Consider the following 17,500-nt stretch of genomic DNA (forward strand, 5'->3'; position numbering starts at 1 on the left):
TTCCTCCTAAACTGTTATAAATCATTTCGTGATTAGTTTCAGAAAAAAAAACCCTAGAAGTTATAATTTGACTCTAAAGGGGAATAAAAACATTAGTGATTATTGCTGAAACTCTACAGTAACTCTGTGTTTAAGCTGTTAAAGCCCACGTGACTGAGTGCAGTAATAACAGTAATAACAGTAATAACAGTAATAACAGTAATAACAGTAATGACGTGTAAATAAAGGGATGACAGTAAACCTACTGAAGTGATAGAATGGAGATGAAGCTGACCTGAGCAGAAGATGGGTTCCTGGCACTGGCTATGATCTTCTTCGGTCTTTCACAGATACTAACTAAGTGTTTAACTATCTGTAGCCCCAGACCTCTGCTGGAGCCGGTGATTAACACCGAGTTACACTTTATAAAGTTCACACTCATCTTTATTCTGCATTAACACACACACACACACACACACACACGCTGTCTGAGTGACTCACTAAGTGTTTCAGTGTGTTTTAAACACTCGACTCAGACAGACTCCTCCTGCTTCATCAACTTTCTACAGTTACATACATATCTACACACTAGATGTCGCCTTGGGGTTCCTAACAAATGCGTCAACACCGCCGCCATCTTTGTACGGTGCTCCTTTACCTCAAACACATGGACGATGCCGGACTTCTGTGCTGCGTTTGGTTGTTAAAACGAAATAAACCTAAAACCCAGACAGAAGGGATTACATTACACAAGCAGAATGTGTTTTATGGTGTTGAATGTTAGGAAATTATATTTCTTGTTCCGTTGGTTTGTTTTAGTCTTTGGTTAATCAGAAGATCTTAATATGGAAATTAAAATTGACCCATGTTTTTTTTTGCTTAAAGGTGAAAAGACCCAACTTTATGTATGTTCTGTAAGATTCCCTTATCTGTCTAACATATTTTATTAGATTGTCCTGGACTTAACACAAGCAGAACGCTCTTTTATCAAGTTACTTCAATTAAAGACAGATTTAATGACATTATGTCTGAAAAGGTTTTGGATTTTTTTTTATCGAATGTTAATTAAAATAAAAAAATTGTATAATATGACTTGCTGTTTATGTTTGTTTTGTTTTTATTACATTTATATGATATTTGTATTTTTGTAATTGAATTTTGCCATGAAAATAGCTTTTGATTGCTGACATGGTATTAAATAAAATAATCAGGATCTGAATGTGTTTGTAGATTCCCAAGTGATGAACAGAGACGTCAGTCATGGACAAGTCGCAGGGAAACTAAACACTTAGTTTTAAATGGTTAAGATGACAGTCCTGGAAGGATGTCACCAGTTAGCTTGGCAGTGTAACACACAAGTTCAGCCTCAAAGCCAAACTTTGTTTTTTTGTTTTGTTTTGTTTTTTTGGTTTATGTGACTTTATTACATACTAACATAGGCTATAAGGTAAGTAGTGATTGTTCATATGAAGTTTACTCAAGTGGAAGAATGTAAGTAATACATTTACACCTACTAGCATTATGCATTATATTGTGAAAAACTAGATTATCTTAATATCAAAACCTTAAATTTTCTCTGGACTTAATGATAAATACATGTCTGATCGTTGGAACGAACCAAAAAAAACTAGAAATCGCATTCATGACGATTTATGGTGATTTTATTTCTTTGCCTACATTGACGCTAATGCATTAAGAGGAGGGGGTCCCCCGTACCAAGATGGCGGCTCAATTGACGCATTCGTTCCAATGTGCTGCCGTATACAAGGCGACATCTAGTGTGTATATATCTATGCTACAGTTATTTAAACAAGCTTCGGATTCGACGGAATCGGTTCATAGATTCATCTGGTAACCGTGCACGTTAATCTAGTTTTCATGGCGGATCAGAGTCTCTGTGTCTCCACACGACACACAGTTACACCGCCAGTGTGTAATTTCATCCAAACTCTGTAGAAATCTGTCAGTCTGTACCGTTCGTTAGGTGAGTCGTTTAACTGACTCAGCAATTCCACATGACTCAGCAATTCTGTCCTATTTGCGACAGTTGTATATGTCGTGAACAGTGTTTACTTCAGGCACTGACTCTCTTACAACTAAACTCCTAACTTCAGCTAACAATTTAATATAACTTTATATTATTGTTTTTATGATTTGGTTCATTGCTGAACTCGAGATGTTTACTGATTATTAACAACAAGTTAGTAACGAGTCATTATTGCTTCTGGAATCTTAAATAAAACTGTATTAAAGTTAAACAATATATAAGAAATAACAATCAGTATTAATCTTTATTGATTTCAGTCAATCGAATCGAATCAAATTTTATTTGTCACATACACACACATACAGGGTTTGACATGCAGTGAAATGCTTTATGCAACTGTCCGGTATTCGAATAAAAAGTATAAAAAAGCAAAAAAACAAAATAATAATAATAAAAAAAAGTATAAACTATATAAGAAAACTATATAAAAAACTGAAAATATAAAAGAAGAAATAATGTATATACATATGCATAAATATACATATACATAAATGTGTATGTTTTTTAAATATTGTCCTTAAAGTGTCCAGGTGCAGTATGGTGTGTAGAAAGTGTAGAAAGTGGCACTGTGCTGTGTCCAGAATTAAAGTGTCCGTGCAAAAAAAGGGGGTTAGGATTAGGGTGCGTAGCACAGTGGGGATGGAGAGAGGAGTCCAGTGCTAGATCCTGGGTGTCTCCTGGTTTAAGATCCTGATGGCCTGTGGGAAGAAGCTTCTCCTCGTCCTCTCTGTGTTTGCTTTCAGGGAGCGGAAGTGTTTCCCTGAACGCAACATAAAAAAGAGACCATTGTTGGGATGACTGAGATCTTCTACAATCTTCCTGGCTCTGGTCCTGCACCGTGTGCTGTAGATGTCCTGCAGGTCAGGGAGCTCAGTGCGGATGGTACGTTCAGCTGACCGCACCACCCTCTGGAGGGCTCATCTGCCCTGCATGGTGCTGTTCCCGAACCAGGAAGTGATGCTACCCGTCAGGACGCTCTCAATGGTGCAGGTGTAGAAGGTCTTTAGCACCTGGGAGGGTAGTTTGAAGTCCCTTAAGCGTCTCAGATGGTACATACCCTGCTGGGCCTTCTTCACCAGCGTGTTGATGTGACAGGACCAAGACAGGTCCTGTGTGATGTGAACACCTAGATTTTGCTGTTTAATTTGTAAAATTATTCTAATGAATCCCATTACAACCAGTAGTATAAAGTTAGTAATAAATATAAATGTGTGCATATGAAAATACATACAAACACATTTCTGTGATAAAAAAATCTTTATATTAATATTATATTATAATATTATATATATTAATATATAATATTCTCATGGATTAAAGGCATCGATATTTTCTTTATTTTAAAAGCTACAATTCATATAGAGGTGTTTATGTAACTTTAATAAAGTATTTATTTATTAACACCAGGAGTTACACATAATGGTCGAGTCCCAAATGCCGCTGTACCCCATAAACAAGTGCCCTAGTTAGTGTGCACTACCCCTAACAGCTCCTAGGGTCTCTAGGACATTTCAATAAGGCGCCATTTTGTATTTATTCCTTACAAAGTCAACAGCACTACGCATGCGCGAGCACGAGTTTCAGCATTATCACTACGCATGCGCGAGTTTCCACCCTCTGGTCACAACGGGCTGTTTTTTCTTTAATAAACAGTTTAAATCTTGTACCAGATTTGAACACGAAGTTCTTTCTAAGACTTCCACTGTCACAGGTTAATATTTCACATATCAGGGTAAGTGTCTGACGAGAATAAGATAAAAACGCACTGTTAGCCACATTAGCTAACAGCTGTGAGGGAAAACGACCGTTTCCGACAAGCCCCGCCCCCTCTTCGCTAGGATTGGCTACGTAATAAAAAGATGCCCACCGATTGGACAATCTAACGTTTTGTGACAAAACGTTAACAGTTTATAAACGATTATAATCTAGTTCATATGTAATTTAATGTTAAATTGTTAGTTACATTTTCTTGACTAAATTTTGGTATTTATTTATTTATGGACTTATTAGTTAATTAATTATTAATATTATATTATTCGTATTTACTGTAGTGACGAAATCTCGGGGGAAGTCGTGGCCTAATCACGACTGAGGTGCCCTTGAGCCGCAGCATAAATGACTGCCCACTGCTCCGGGTGTGTGTGTGTGTGTGTGTGTGTGTGTGTGTGTGTGTGTGTGTGTGTGTGTGTGTGTGTGTGTGTGTTCGCACTTTGGATGGGTTAAATGCAGAGAACGAATTCTGACTATGGGTCACGTCACGTTAGCCGTATGTCACGTCATCTCACCGCTAGATGGCAGGCTTGCTGAAGTTTAAAAGGAAGTCAACTCAATAGTTTTAAAGGTGGGGTTCATGTTGTTTAAAAGCCAATGTTGACATATAAAATCACCAAAACAAACACGCCCCTATTTCCTATATTAACACGTCCTACTTCTTGTCCTTATCGTAAGTCTTTCTTCTCTTTCTTTCTTTGTTTTTATCCTCCATGTCGATGTTAAAACCGCTTTCTGCTAATGTCACACATGCGCACTGAACACTCTCTCTGCCCATATTGACAAGACACGCCCCTTTCTGCTCATTGGCTACACGTTTGTTTTGTACTTGTTTTGTTTGTCGTCCCGACTTGGTTTTCCGAAGCATTTCTCAAACAACGGAGACCCCACCTTTAAGTTTATTGTTCACAACAAACAAACAAAAATAACAGCCACATTGTAAACTAGAAGAACAAAAGTATTTATTCTGATCATCTACACTTTTGTTCTTTTAGTTTACAATCAGATAGAAGAGATTATTAAAAACCTAGAGGTTAATTAACACAAAACATAAACACAGCAGAACCTTTTATTTCATCTAAAAGAGGATTGTAAGACATAAACCAAACCAGACTCGCATTAAATACACTTTCCACCTTCTTCCAGATTAAAGATGCATTTTAATTTCTTAAACCTTTGTGCAGTTAACACACTCTTGAAAGCTTACATAATTTTGATGTTTTCCAATGATTAATAAGTCATTAATAACATATAATCTATAACCACATGTAGAGTCATTCCAGAGAAGTTAGTGTGTAAATTCCAGTAGGTATATAAATGTGTACACATCATAGTGTGATGTCATCTTTTCTTCCTTATGTTCCTTATGCAGGTTTCCACCTTCAGTATGGAAGAAGGGAGTGTCTTTCCTGGACCGGAGTACTGCTGTGGAGAAGATCTGAGCAGAATCTCTATGGTTCCTCTCTCTTTCGCCTATACACCTTTCTCTATCCAGATCCCAAACAACTACAGTAACGTCAACCACTTGACTTCATTTCATCACCAACACGGCTCTGAGGCTGAGCAGACGTGTCCCTCTGTCTGGGACCATGATTTTAACACACATGGATTTTCCTGTCCACTTTGTTGTGACCCGTCCAGCTCACATTTGTCCCCCTCTTCTCCCATGTGTTGTTCTGATGGCCTCCTTCCTCTCACTAGTCTGTATAAGTACCAGAGTCCTATGACTGCATCACACGCCTGGACACCATTTCGGTATCACACGTCTACAGTGAGTGAATGTGTTACACACAGACCTTTACAGTTCAGTTCATAAGACTCTCTCTACTCACGATAAATAAAAATGCAATTAAAGTTCAGTGCGATGTTAAATTAGTTACCATCCAAAAATTGTGACTACATTTTTTTTCTTTGTGATGTAACATGACGTGTAAAGGAAAATCTCACTCAAAAATAAAACCTACAGCTCACTATCCCGATACATTTGGAGGTTTAGTTCAGACATTTTAAAAAGAAATGAATTGAACACAAGATGTTTGAAAAAGATTTAAGATCTTGGTTATTTAGACCTTAGAAGATATTTAAGATATGAGATGTTTTTGGATGTTAACTTTAACTGAGATGCATTTTGTTTATTAATTAATGTCGGTGGCTTAGTGGTTAGCATGTTCGCCTCACACCTCCAGGGTTGGGGGTTCGATTCCCGCCTTCGACTTGTGTGTGTGGAGTTTGCATGTTCTCCCTGTGCCTCGGGGGTTTCCTCCGGGTACCCCGGTTTCCTCCCCCGGTCCAAAGACATGCATGGTAGGTTGATTGGCATCTCTGGAAAATTGTCCGTAGTGTGTGTGTGTGTGAGTGAATGAAAGAGTGTGTGTGTGCCCTGTGATGGGTTGGCACTCCGTCCAGGGTGTATCCTGCCTCAATGCCCGATGACGCCTGAGATAGGCAAAAGCTCCCCGTGACCCGAGAAGTTCGGATAAGCGGTAGGAGATGAATGAAAGAACTGTTTGAAAGTTTATTGTTTAATTTTTGCTGACATTTTTCTGCAAAAAAACAACTTTTTTGAACATTAACTTCAGCCTTCATTTTCTCTGTATGACACCTTAAGAACACAGATTTTACAGATGTATAGATGTATTTCTTGCTCTTATCTTGTGTTCAGGTTTAATCTGCTCTAATCCCTGTGTCTCTTCAGGCAGAACTATGTGACACTGTTAGCAGTATAACCTCAGAAGAGGAGCAGATCTTCTCCACCCATGAGTCTAACAGTCACTGTAATCAGATGGATTTAGGCCACAGTGTACGCTCTTATTTCATACAGTACTCCTGCTTATATGTAAAAATGTAAATCAGTGCACCAGTAATTTAGCTCCAGTTAATGTGTTAATTAGTTGTATTGGCTACTGTGGAACAGCAAACCTCATTTTTGTGTGTATCATCAGAGGCAAACATTTGGTCATTTATCACTTTAACTATTGCTTTTTTTTTTTTTTTTTACTTCTGATATGACACAAAATCTGTCTAAAAAACTTGTGCATGTGATTTCTATACAAGCAGGAGCTGTTTTTCAAGGATTTTTGTTATACCTACAATATAAATAAAGAATAATAACATTCACTAGCAAAAAATTCACCCAATAGCAAATGTTACTGTTATTGGGTTAAACAAATTATTCTTATTTTCTCACTAGCAGGTTCAGCCCACATTTTGTCCTGTACCTCCTGATATAGAGACAGTTGGACAAAACAAGGACAGCATACGGTACTAACACACACACACACACACACACAAAATCACGCTCACACACACATTCACATACACACACACACAATCACATACACACATTCACACAATCACACACACATTCACTCACACATACATACACACACAATCACACACATACATATCCACACACATTCACTCTCACACACACATTCACACATACACACACATTCACACACACACACACACATACACACATTCACACACACACACAATCACTCACACACACACACACTCACACATACACACATACATACTGTAGGGCACTCTAGGGAGGTGGACACGAAACAACAGCACCAAGTCAGGAAGTCAGGTAAAAAACAGGTGGGCTTTCCCCAGGGGCTCCACAAGGTCATCCACTCGGGGGAGGGGATCGCTGTCGAGCTCTGAAAATTGTTACAGAGACAAAGGCTTCTGTCGGGCTTAGGCACTACCACAATGGGGCTGGACCATGGGCTGGCAGACTGCTCTATGATTCCATCCCTCAGCATCCGTTCTACCTTCTCCTCTATAGCCTGACGGTGGGCTTCTGGGACTCGGTATGGCCACTGTTGAACCACCATCCGGGGAGGGGTTCTAATCTCATGGTGCACCAGCTGTGTGAGGCTCGGCACGGAGAAGACGTCCGAGAACTGGTCCACTAGCTCTGTGATTTCTTGCCGTTGGGCTGGTGCAAGATCTTCCCCTTCCTCACTAGGGCATGCTCTTGGGGGTCTGTGTTAGAGGTAGCAAACACAGACAGAACAGGAATCAAGGAATACATTTTTTCAGTAGATATATATTCGTATATATATGATATGATATGACTGTGTGTCTGAGTGCTTTCTTGGCTGCTGCAGCTTATAATTTACTGAGCTGATTCGCTCAAGGACTGTGTATGGGCCCTGCCACTTGGCCAGGAATTTGCAGGTGGCATTGGGGACAAGCAGCATCACCTGGTCACCTGGCTGGAATTCACCTGGCTGATCGGACACACACATACATGCACACACACATACACACAGACACATACACACATGCACACATACATGGACACACACATGCACACATACATGGACACACACATGCACACACACAGACACATACATGCACACACACAGACACATACATGCACACACACATACACACATGCACACATACATGCACACACACAGACACATACAGACACATACATGCACACACACAGACACATACAGACACACACAGACACATACATGCACACACACATGCACACACACAGACACACATACAGACACATACATGCACACATACAGACACATACATGCACACATACAGACACATACATGCACACACACAGACACACATACAGACACATACATGCACACATACAGACACATACATGCACACACACAGACACACATACAGACACATACATGCACACATACAGACACATACATGCACACATACAGACACATACATGCACACACACAGACACACATACAGACACATACATGCACACACACAGACACATACATGCACACACACATGCACACATACAAACACATACATGCACACATACAGACACACACAGACACATACATGCACACATACAGACACACACAGACACTTACATGCACACATACAGACACACATACAGACACATACAGACACACATATTGACACACATGCACACATACAGACACACATATTGACATACATGCACACATACAGACACACACAGACACATACATGCACACATACAGACACACACAGACACATACATGCACACATACAGACACACACAGACACTTACATGCACACATACAGACACACATACATGCACACATACAGGCACACATACAGACACATACATGCACACATACAGACACACATACAGACACACATGCACACATACAGACACACATACATGCACACATACAGACACACATACAGACACATACATGCACACATACATGCACACACACATGCACACATACAAACACATACATGCACACATACAGACACACACAGACACATACATGCACACATACAAACACATACATGCACACACACATGCACACATACAGACACATACATGCACACATACAGACACACATACAGACACATACATGCACACATACAGACACATACATGCACACATACAAACACATACATGCACACATACAAACACATACATGCACACACACATGCACACATACATGCACACATACAGACACACACAGACACATACATGCACACATACAGACACACACAGACACACATATTGACACATACATGCACACATACAGACACATACACACATACAGACACACATACATGCACACATACAGACACACATACAGACACATACATGCACACATACAGACACACACAGACACATACATGCACACATACAGACACACACAGACACTTACATGCACACATACAGACACACATACAGACACACATGCACACATACAGACACACACAGACACATACATGCACACATACAAACACATACATGCACACACACATGCACACATACAAACACATACATGCACACATACAGACACACACAGACACACATATTGACACATACATGCACACATACAGACACATACACACATACAGACACACGAACACATACAAGCACACATACATACACACAAACATACACACATCATCTTTAGGTATTTTATTAATAATAACTATGTCAAATGCCTATTTAGTTCCTTCTCAGAAAACTCTAAGAAGCCCTGCCACTGCACTAAATCTAAGTGTTTAAAACTGTAAGTAATTTATTTATTTATTTATTTTTGAATCCTGATTAACAAATATAGAATGTGTTCAATGTTTAATTTAAAACGCAAACAAACAAACAAATACTCAAGTTAAGGTTTTCTACTCGTATTACTGCGTGTAAGTTAATTGCCTGACCACAAATCTCTCACCAGATACTGTGACTGCTTCGCAAACGGAGAGACCTGCAGTGAATGCAGCTGCATTAACTGCTGCAACAACACGGAGCATGCGACTGATAGACACAGAGCCATTATGGTCAGGTCTTACAGAGTAACATTACACACTTTCATTACAATGCATCATGATGGAACATCCATCTTTACTTTATGAGGTTTATGTATGTGTGAGGTTAGTTTTTAGTTAGTAAGTGGATTGTAGAGTGGCTCCCTGATCTTATGATCTCAGTAGGTTTGTAAGTTTCCCTCTAACGCGTTGTAAACGAGTGTTTAGTACTGTATGATATATTCTACCACCACACCACATGATAAAACTCACTCTGGATGACTGCAGATTTGTGCCTCAAACCCATCTCTGTAGTCACCTCTTACTGTCGCAGACGCTCTCATCACCAGCTCTCGTCTCCACAGTCACCAGCTGCTTCATCCTCTGCCTATGCTTTCTCTCACTCACCATGGGAAACGGACAGGGGTGGTGGTACAGGTCTACTGTTGTCAAGGAGACGGTGCTTTACACCTCTCCTCTTGTCTCATTTAACCATCTCCTCTTTTGAATCCCATGCCATTTTAGTCACATTTCAAATCAACCTTGTCATCATTGTTATCTACCTCCCTCCTGGTCCCCTAGGAGACTTCCTGGCAGAAATGGACACATTGGTTAGTCCTTTCCCTGCCAATAGCTCCCCTCTATCAGTCTTGGTGATTTCAACCTCCTCTCTGACGATTGAAGCTTCAATCTTCTTCCCTCCTGACTCTTTTCAACTCATTCGTCCTGACACTCAACAGCTACATCCTCACACACAAAGGAGGAAATGTCCTGGACCTGTTTTTTACCCGTCCTTCCCCAGCTACAGACACGACTGTTACCCCACTGCACGTCTCTGATCATCACCTGGTATCCTTCACCATCACTCTCCTTATCCTACATAAACCTACCTCCCACCCCCTCTCTCTTACCCGCTGCATCCTCCACTCTGTCTCCCCTTCTTTGGGCACTCTTTCCTCTCGTCCTGATCATGAGTCCTTTTCCTTCTGCAGGACCTTCACTTCTGCCCGACTGCACCCATATCTCACAGTCAGGATTCCCCCACTCCTTCGTTGTCACATTTCTCATCTGTAGCAGCAGATAAGCTTTTACAACTCATCCGGTCTTGCAATCCTACCACCTACCCATTTGATCCAGTCCCTTCCACTATACTCCAGACCATCTTCCAAGTCCTGCTGCCCTTCATCACCATGATCACCAATGGATCCCTAATATCTGGTCATGTACCAACTACCTTCAAGGGAACAACGGTTATTATCATCCTGAAGAAACTTGCTCTGGATCCATCAGACATCAGTAACTACAGACCGGTATCACTTTTCTCTTTTCTTTCAAAAATTCTTGAACGCATCGTCTATAATTGACTGTCTGTCTATCCCTCATAACAACCTCCAAGATCCCAACAGTCTGGCTTTAAACGGCTCATTCTGTTTAAAGAAACAGAAACCTTTTTGAGAAACTACAACAGCCAAACTGTCATCCGTCCTCATCCTCCTTGACCTTTCAGCAGCGTTTGATACGGAAAACCTCAAGACTCTCTTGTCCACCATCAGGAGTCTTGGGATTTGCAGATCAGCTCTGGAATGGTTCGCTTCCTACCTGGAAGGACGCTCATATCAGGTAACATCTGCTCCACGCAGACTCTCGACTGGCATCCCACAGGGCTCAGTACATCGTCCTCTTCTTTTCTCCCTGTATACTCAGTCTCTCTGTGAAGTTATTTCCTCACATGGGTTCTCCTACTACTGCTATGCTGATGATACACAACTTGTCTTCTCTTGCCAAACCCTCAGATACCACAGCTTCTGATCGGATCTCAGCATGTCTGGCAGCTCAATCCTAGCAAAACTGCTGTTCATACCGGGTGATTCATCCCCAGGTCATGACCTTGCCATATCCCTGCACAACCATCTGATATCCCTTCAGTCACAGCTCACAACCATGGACACTCAACTGTCCTTTTCCTCTCATGTCCCTAATGTGACTCGCTCATGTCAGTTTCTTCTCTACAACATTAGAAGGATTCTCCCATTTTCCCCACACAGGCTGCTCAGGTACATGTTCAGTATCTTGTCATCACTAGACTGGATTACTGTAACACACAGCTGGCAGGTCGACATATGAACACAATCTGTTCTCTGTAAATGATCCAAAATACAGCTGCATGGCTTTTTTTCAACCTGCCTAAGTTCTCCACACCACCACACTGCTGTGTTCCTCCACTGGCTCCTGTAGCTGAACACATCAGATTTAAACACTGATGCTGGCCTACAAAGCCACAACCAGACCATCTCCCTCTTACCCCAAAGCCCTCATCACTCCTCACACTGCACCTCACACCCTCAGATCTACAGCAATGCTCCACCGGTCCCACCTTCTCTCAGGGTAAGAGGGAAGTTTACTACAAGACTCTTCTCTGTTCTGGCACCGAGGTGGTGGGATGAACTTCCCCTAGAGGTCCGGACAGCTGAGTCACTGGATATTTTCAGACACAGAGTGAAGACCTACTTATTCAGGAAACACTTCAACTAGCATTCTTACCATTCTTAGCGTTCTTACCTGTTTGTTGTGTGTGTATTTAATATATATTTAATATAATATTAATATATATATATATATTAACCATAAAAGTTTATGCATCCAATGAGAGAGACTTAAGCACTTTTGTACATCGCTCTGGATAAGGGCGTCTGCCTAATGCTGTAAATGTAAATATTCAGCAACGAAAGGACATTTTGTTGTTTACGCCGAACCAAAACTCAGTATTGTTTTACATTTTATTTATTATGTCGTACTCTCTCTTGTCACTAATCCTGAGTTGTTCAGCCCACAGTGAAGCAGTAGGTCACACTGCATGTGATGAAGCTTCTCTGATATAACATAGATGTGTTCATTTTCTCATGGAAAAGACAGAAAACCAGTAAATCACATAGCTTGTGTTCATTTTCCACAAATGTGAAAGACTACATCAGGTTATCTCAGATTATTTTTCTTTCCTAGATATGTTTAGACAGAAACCCAGATGCATTTCGTTCTAAATTCAACAGCAGCATACAGGGGGTTACGAAAAGAAGTCACTCACGAGGCTGTAACTGCAAAAGCTCGGGCTGCTTGAAGAACTACTGCGAGTGTTACAAGGTGAAGTGACACGAGGTCACACAAGAAAACACGGAGGGCGTCTCCCTAATCTCCATCACAGGGACACATTTAGACACGTAGCAGGACATGTCTGATCAGAGAAAACTCCTGCTGGTTTCCATGGAGATTACCAACATGTGCTTGTGTTGTTCTGTTCTTGTGTCTCCTTCCTCACTTATTGGTTTGTTTGCCCTCAGTGTGTGCACCTGATTTCAGTTGTGTTCTTTTACCCCACGATCAGTGTGAGTATTTACACCTCGTAAGTGTTTCCGTGTTTCCTCTGATCCTTTAAACAGTTTATGTGTTTATCTCCTGAAATGAACTCGGGTAGCAGATCTTGGTTGGACCGCGTTTAAACTCACATCGAGAATTTATTTGTTATGAAGAAAACATTATTAAAGTTAAAAAACAAAACATAAATGTAAAGAATAAAAGATACACTCAATTATGATCAATTTAATTATGTATTAATTATGTATGTAAATAGAATTACAACCATTAATAAGAAAATACATTAAAAAAAACTGTACTTGTACAAAATAATTAAATAAGAAAATAAAAAACTAATAATAATGACCTAGCAGTTATAGGCATGAGACATTATAGTATAGACATTAAAAATCGAAACTTTTCCAAACTACCGTACATTCCTTTTAGAGTTGTTGTCCTTTTAGGAGCTGTAACGTAACCAAACACGTTTTTTCAATGATGGATTCTGTGGAATGTATGAAAGCAGGGGAGAGCAGGGGAGAGCAGGGGAACCCTAACCCTAACTTAAAGTTTTCCTTGGACTGAGAGGTTATTCCTTGGTCAGATTTGTTCTAACAATAGTTAGCTAATAAGTTAATAAGTTAATAGTTAATAAGGCAGCTGCAAACCTACAGTAATTAATCAGGAATAATTAACACAGCAATTAACCAGCAGTAATTAACCTACAGTAATTAAATTACATTAATTAACCAGCAGTAATTAACCTACAGTAGTTAACCAGCTCCTTGGTGTCTGTGAGTAAGTGACTGTGGGGTATTTTATAGCCCGAGTGGTCAAACAGAGAATTCCTGTTCAGAGCTGGTTCCTGGTCTCATGTTGTATCTTTGCTCATTTTCAAGTTGAAATGAAAACTTATAATACAATCTGAAAAAAGTCGTTCTATTAAATGGATTTGCGCTAATTTATAAATTGTTGCTGTTGCTGTTGTTTAATATTATTCATTAAATCTTACAATCATAAATAAAGATTTTCAAATGGCTCAAACACTCAAAAACAAGTGAGTATTTAATATTAAATATTTTAGTCACACTTTTTGAGTACTAATAAAAATAGTATTTGGGTAAACTGAATATAAACTACATACTGTACTAATCTATATGTTATAATGCCTTGTGTAGTTTGTTATGATCAGCGTGGAATGGCATGTGTTTTACAGGCTCAGATCATGTGCTCTTCTATGTGTAAATGTGTGAGCTGCAGTAACTACGGCACGAGTGAGGTGGAGAAGCAGAGCACAGTGGAGACGTCTACACACACCCACAACAACACAACACAATGCACAGCTAAGTGAGGCGAGCGGGCGGCTGTGTTTAACACAGTGTCTTGATCTGGATTTAAACTTATTTCTGAAACTTATTTCTTATTTGTGCGTGCCTGCGTGTGTGTGTGTGTGTGTGTGTGTGTGTGTGTGTGTGTGTGTGTGTGTGTGTGTGTGTGGAGCAGTTTGTCATGTCTCACAGATGCTGCAGTCGAAGCCACATGTGGTTGTCTGCTGGCTCAGGCTGAGGAGGTGGAGAAAGATGGACTCTCTCGAGTTCAGGCTGAGCGAGTGACCCTGGAGGAGTTTGGATACTGTCTAACACAGATAGTACACTTCATGTTCAAACACACACAGTTAGAGCTGTGATACACACACACACACACACACAGTTAGTGCTGTGATACACACACATGCAGTTAGTGCTGTGATACACACACATAGAGTTATAGCTGTGATACACACACACAGTTAGTGCTGTGATGCACACACATGCAGTTAGTGCAGTGATACACACATATACACACACAGAGTTAGAGCTGTGATACACACACATACACACAGAGTTAGAGCTGTGATATACACACACACACACATACACACACAGTTAGTGCAGTGATACACACGCACATACACAGTTAGAGCGGTGACATACACACACATACACACACAGAGTTAGAGCTGTGATACACACACACACATACACACAGAGTTAGAGCTGTGATACACACACACATACACACAGAGTTAGAGCTGTGATACACACACACACATAAAAACAGAGTTAGAGCTGTGATAAACACACACATACACACACAGTTAGAGCTGTGACATACATACACACACACACACACACACACACAGTTAGAGCTGTGACATACACACACATACACACACACAGAGTTGTGTGATACACTATAGGGAACATGTGTAAAATCTTTTAGATCATATATTTATGTAAAGTATAAATATTTCACAAGTATGAATATTGTTTATGTTTATTTCACATTTTTTAACAATTATTTTTATCTTGTTTTTTATATTTTGTCATTAGATTTTTATCCCATATCTTTGAGTATTTGTGTTAAACATATGATTGTAACTTAATATATTTCAGTTTAAACTTGATTTTTAATGTTAACAGAATTTATACATTATTGTTTTTGTACTTGTAATAAACAGTTCTGTTAAAACGACCCATATATAAATATATAGATTTGTTCCAGTGTTTAAGTTGATAGTGTTCAGTGTGTGAATGTTATTTTCATGGTTGTTTGTTTGCTGCTGTATTTAATTGATCCAGGTATTTAATTATATTGTGCATTAGATTTATTTTCTCGGTCTGAATCCTTGTTGTTTATAAGCAGTGCAGTGACGTTGAACTGTTGGCCTTTTTTTATTTAACACTGTATGTAGTTTAACATCTGAGGGAAGCTTCTTAGTGCTTATTATCTTTGTTATTATTGAAACGTCTTAACGTTTATTTTAAATAAATGTCACTTGTTTTATTCTGCAGATTGTAAAGTGTTGTGATTTTTTGGAGACTAAGGTAAAGGGTGAACCTCTGTATCGATCGGTGTGTTCTTGACGTCAGACGCGTGTGTGTGAGGGTTAATACAGACGTTTTTGCTGTGATAGGAGCGGTTTGGAGCTGCAGTTGTTTCTCACAGTGGGACTTTATTGAACCGGCAGTCCTGGTGTTTGTGATGGAGATAAAAACAGACGGCGCAGCCGGACACATCACACATCACACACTTCAGATGAACAGCATGGTCAATACTCCTCTTACACTTTAAACTCTAGTTAAACTTCTGTTCACTGATTATTTGAAAGTAATAAAGAATGTTCACTGTATTTTTTCTGATTAGATGCCACGCATGCAGGCTTTATGGACGTGCTCGGTGCTGATTGTCATTTTGTTCACAGAGTCGCACTGCATTCAGAAGGTAAGGCTTTAAATCTCCATCGTTAAAGTGAGGATTATTCTGTCCTAACGTGTCCTCTCGTTTCTCCAGACGACTCTGACTAAAAACTGGGGACCGCAGTCGATGCTGTACCTGAAGGGGAAATGTGAGTGTTCGTTCTTTTACGTAATTAACACAATCAATACTAATAAACACTATCACCACCGGCACTGTTTATTCCCTGTGCTTCCAAACCACTAGTCAACTGCTGGACCAATAAAAATAACATGTAAAGAATCCATCTTTTATTTTGGACGTTTTTGTCCTTAAAATGAGCTTAATTATTATAAACATGAGAAAAAAAGATTCTTTTCTTGTCTTGTGCAGAAGATTCAGGCTGCTGTAACTAAACTCCTGCATTTATAAGTGACTTAAAGTCATCTTTTAATTCACCGTCCCTTTAATCGACAAGCTGAACTTGATCAGGTTCATTGTTATTGACTTCCAGGACAGTAAATATTCATAAATGACCATAAAGAATCCACAGAACTCATAATGTCCATTCACTCAACCCTCGTCTCTTACTCTGGTGCGTTTAAAGGAAACGGCTCACTGAGTTCTTCTTCCACAGATGGGAGGAGATACGTTCCAGACAGCGGTGTGGACTTTTATAAATCAGCTCTGAAAAGCTGGTACGCAGTTATCAGAGGTATGAAACATCCAGCGCATCATAATGTTTTCTTTTTTATTTTCTTTACATACTAGTATATAAACAACATTATATACAAAAGTAATATATATATAATACAAAACAGTAAGAGTAAATAAACTAAAGTTCGGCATCAGGTGAAGTTCAAAGATTTATAT

The 17,500-nt window shown here is 39.7% G+C and overlaps 3 protein-coding genes across 7 annotated transcripts in view; 2 read left to right on the plus strand and 1 right to left on the minus strand.

Moving 5' to 3' along the window:
• Positions 1–483, minus strand: part of zgc:110339 (uncharacterized protein LOC550490 homolog) — an 8,198-nt gene extending 7,715 nt beyond the window's left edge. Inside the window, exon 1 of the mRNA XM_027160864.2 lies at positions 275–483. Within this exon, the coding sequence (XP_027016665.1) occupies positions 275–421 (147 nt within the window). The 5' untranslated portion in view covers positions 422–483. The remainder of the gene's footprint in view (positions 1–274) is intronic.
• A 3,070-nt stretch (positions 484–3,553) lies between these two features.
• Positions 3,554–16,244, plus strand: tesmin (testis expressed metallothionein like protein). Of its 4 annotated transcripts, none has more exons than XM_027160941.2 (9): positions 3,554–3,758; positions 5,169–5,567; positions 6,492–6,596; positions 6,987–7,057; positions 9,769–9,828; positions 9,994–10,096; positions 13,064–13,201; positions 14,628–14,758; positions 14,915–16,244. In XM_027160941.2, exons 2-9 carry the CDS (start codon positions 5,184–5,186, stop codon positions 15,096–15,098), a joined length of 1,176 nt encoding a protein of 391 aa, XP_027016742.1. In that variant the 5' UTR covers positions 3,554–3,758; positions 5,169–5,183; the 3' UTR covers positions 15,099–16,244. The 4 variants fall into 4 exon arrangements, with proteins under 4 accessions (XP_027016742.1, XP_027016743.1, XP_027016746.1 ...); XM_027160942.2 differs by having other exon boundaries at positions 6,990–7,057; XM_027160945.2 differs by having other exon boundaries at positions 14,628–14,763; positions 14,915–15,048.
• Positions 16,141–17,500, plus strand: part of LOC125139243 (spexin prohormone 2-like) — a 2,052-nt gene continuing 692 nt past the window's right edge. The window contains exons 1-5 of one of the 2 annotated variants that reach the window (XM_047802544.1): positions 16,141–16,278; positions 16,368–16,501; positions 16,598–16,675; positions 16,745–16,799; positions 17,265–17,342. In XM_047802544.1, coding sequence (XP_047658500.1) covers positions 16,436–16,501; positions 16,598–16,675; positions 16,745–16,799; positions 17,265–17,342 — 277 coding nt within the window. In that variant the 5' untranslated portion in view covers positions 16,141–16,278; positions 16,368–16,435. Of the gene's footprint in view, positions 16,279–16,367; positions 16,502–16,597; positions 16,676–16,744; positions 16,800–17,264; positions 17,343–17,500 lie in introns of those variants that run through there. The other variant, XM_047802545.1, reaches the window with a different exon arrangement.

The sequence above is a fragment of the Tachysurus fulvidraco genome, chromosome 17 (assembly GCF_022655615.1).
Source record: "Tachysurus fulvidraco isolate hzauxx_2018 chromosome 17, HZAU_PFXX_2.0, whole genome shotgun sequence".
NCBI classification, from domain to species: Eukaryota; Metazoa; Chordata; class Actinopteri; order Siluriformes; family Bagridae; genus Tachysurus; species Tachysurus fulvidraco.

Coding starts and splice junctions, on each gene's coding strand:
- tesmin (XM_027160941.2), top strand. CDS start 5,184: ATGGAAGAAGGGAGTGTCTTTCCTGGACCGGAGTACTGCTGTGGAGAA. Junction 7,058..9,768: donor CAAAACAAGGACAGCATACG/GTACTAACACAC, acceptor ATGCCTATTTAG/TTCCTTCTCAGAAAACTCTA. Junction 9,829..9,993: donor AAATCTAAGTGTTTAAAACT/GTAAGTAATTTA, acceptor ATCTCTCACCAG/ATACTGTGACTGCTTCGCAA.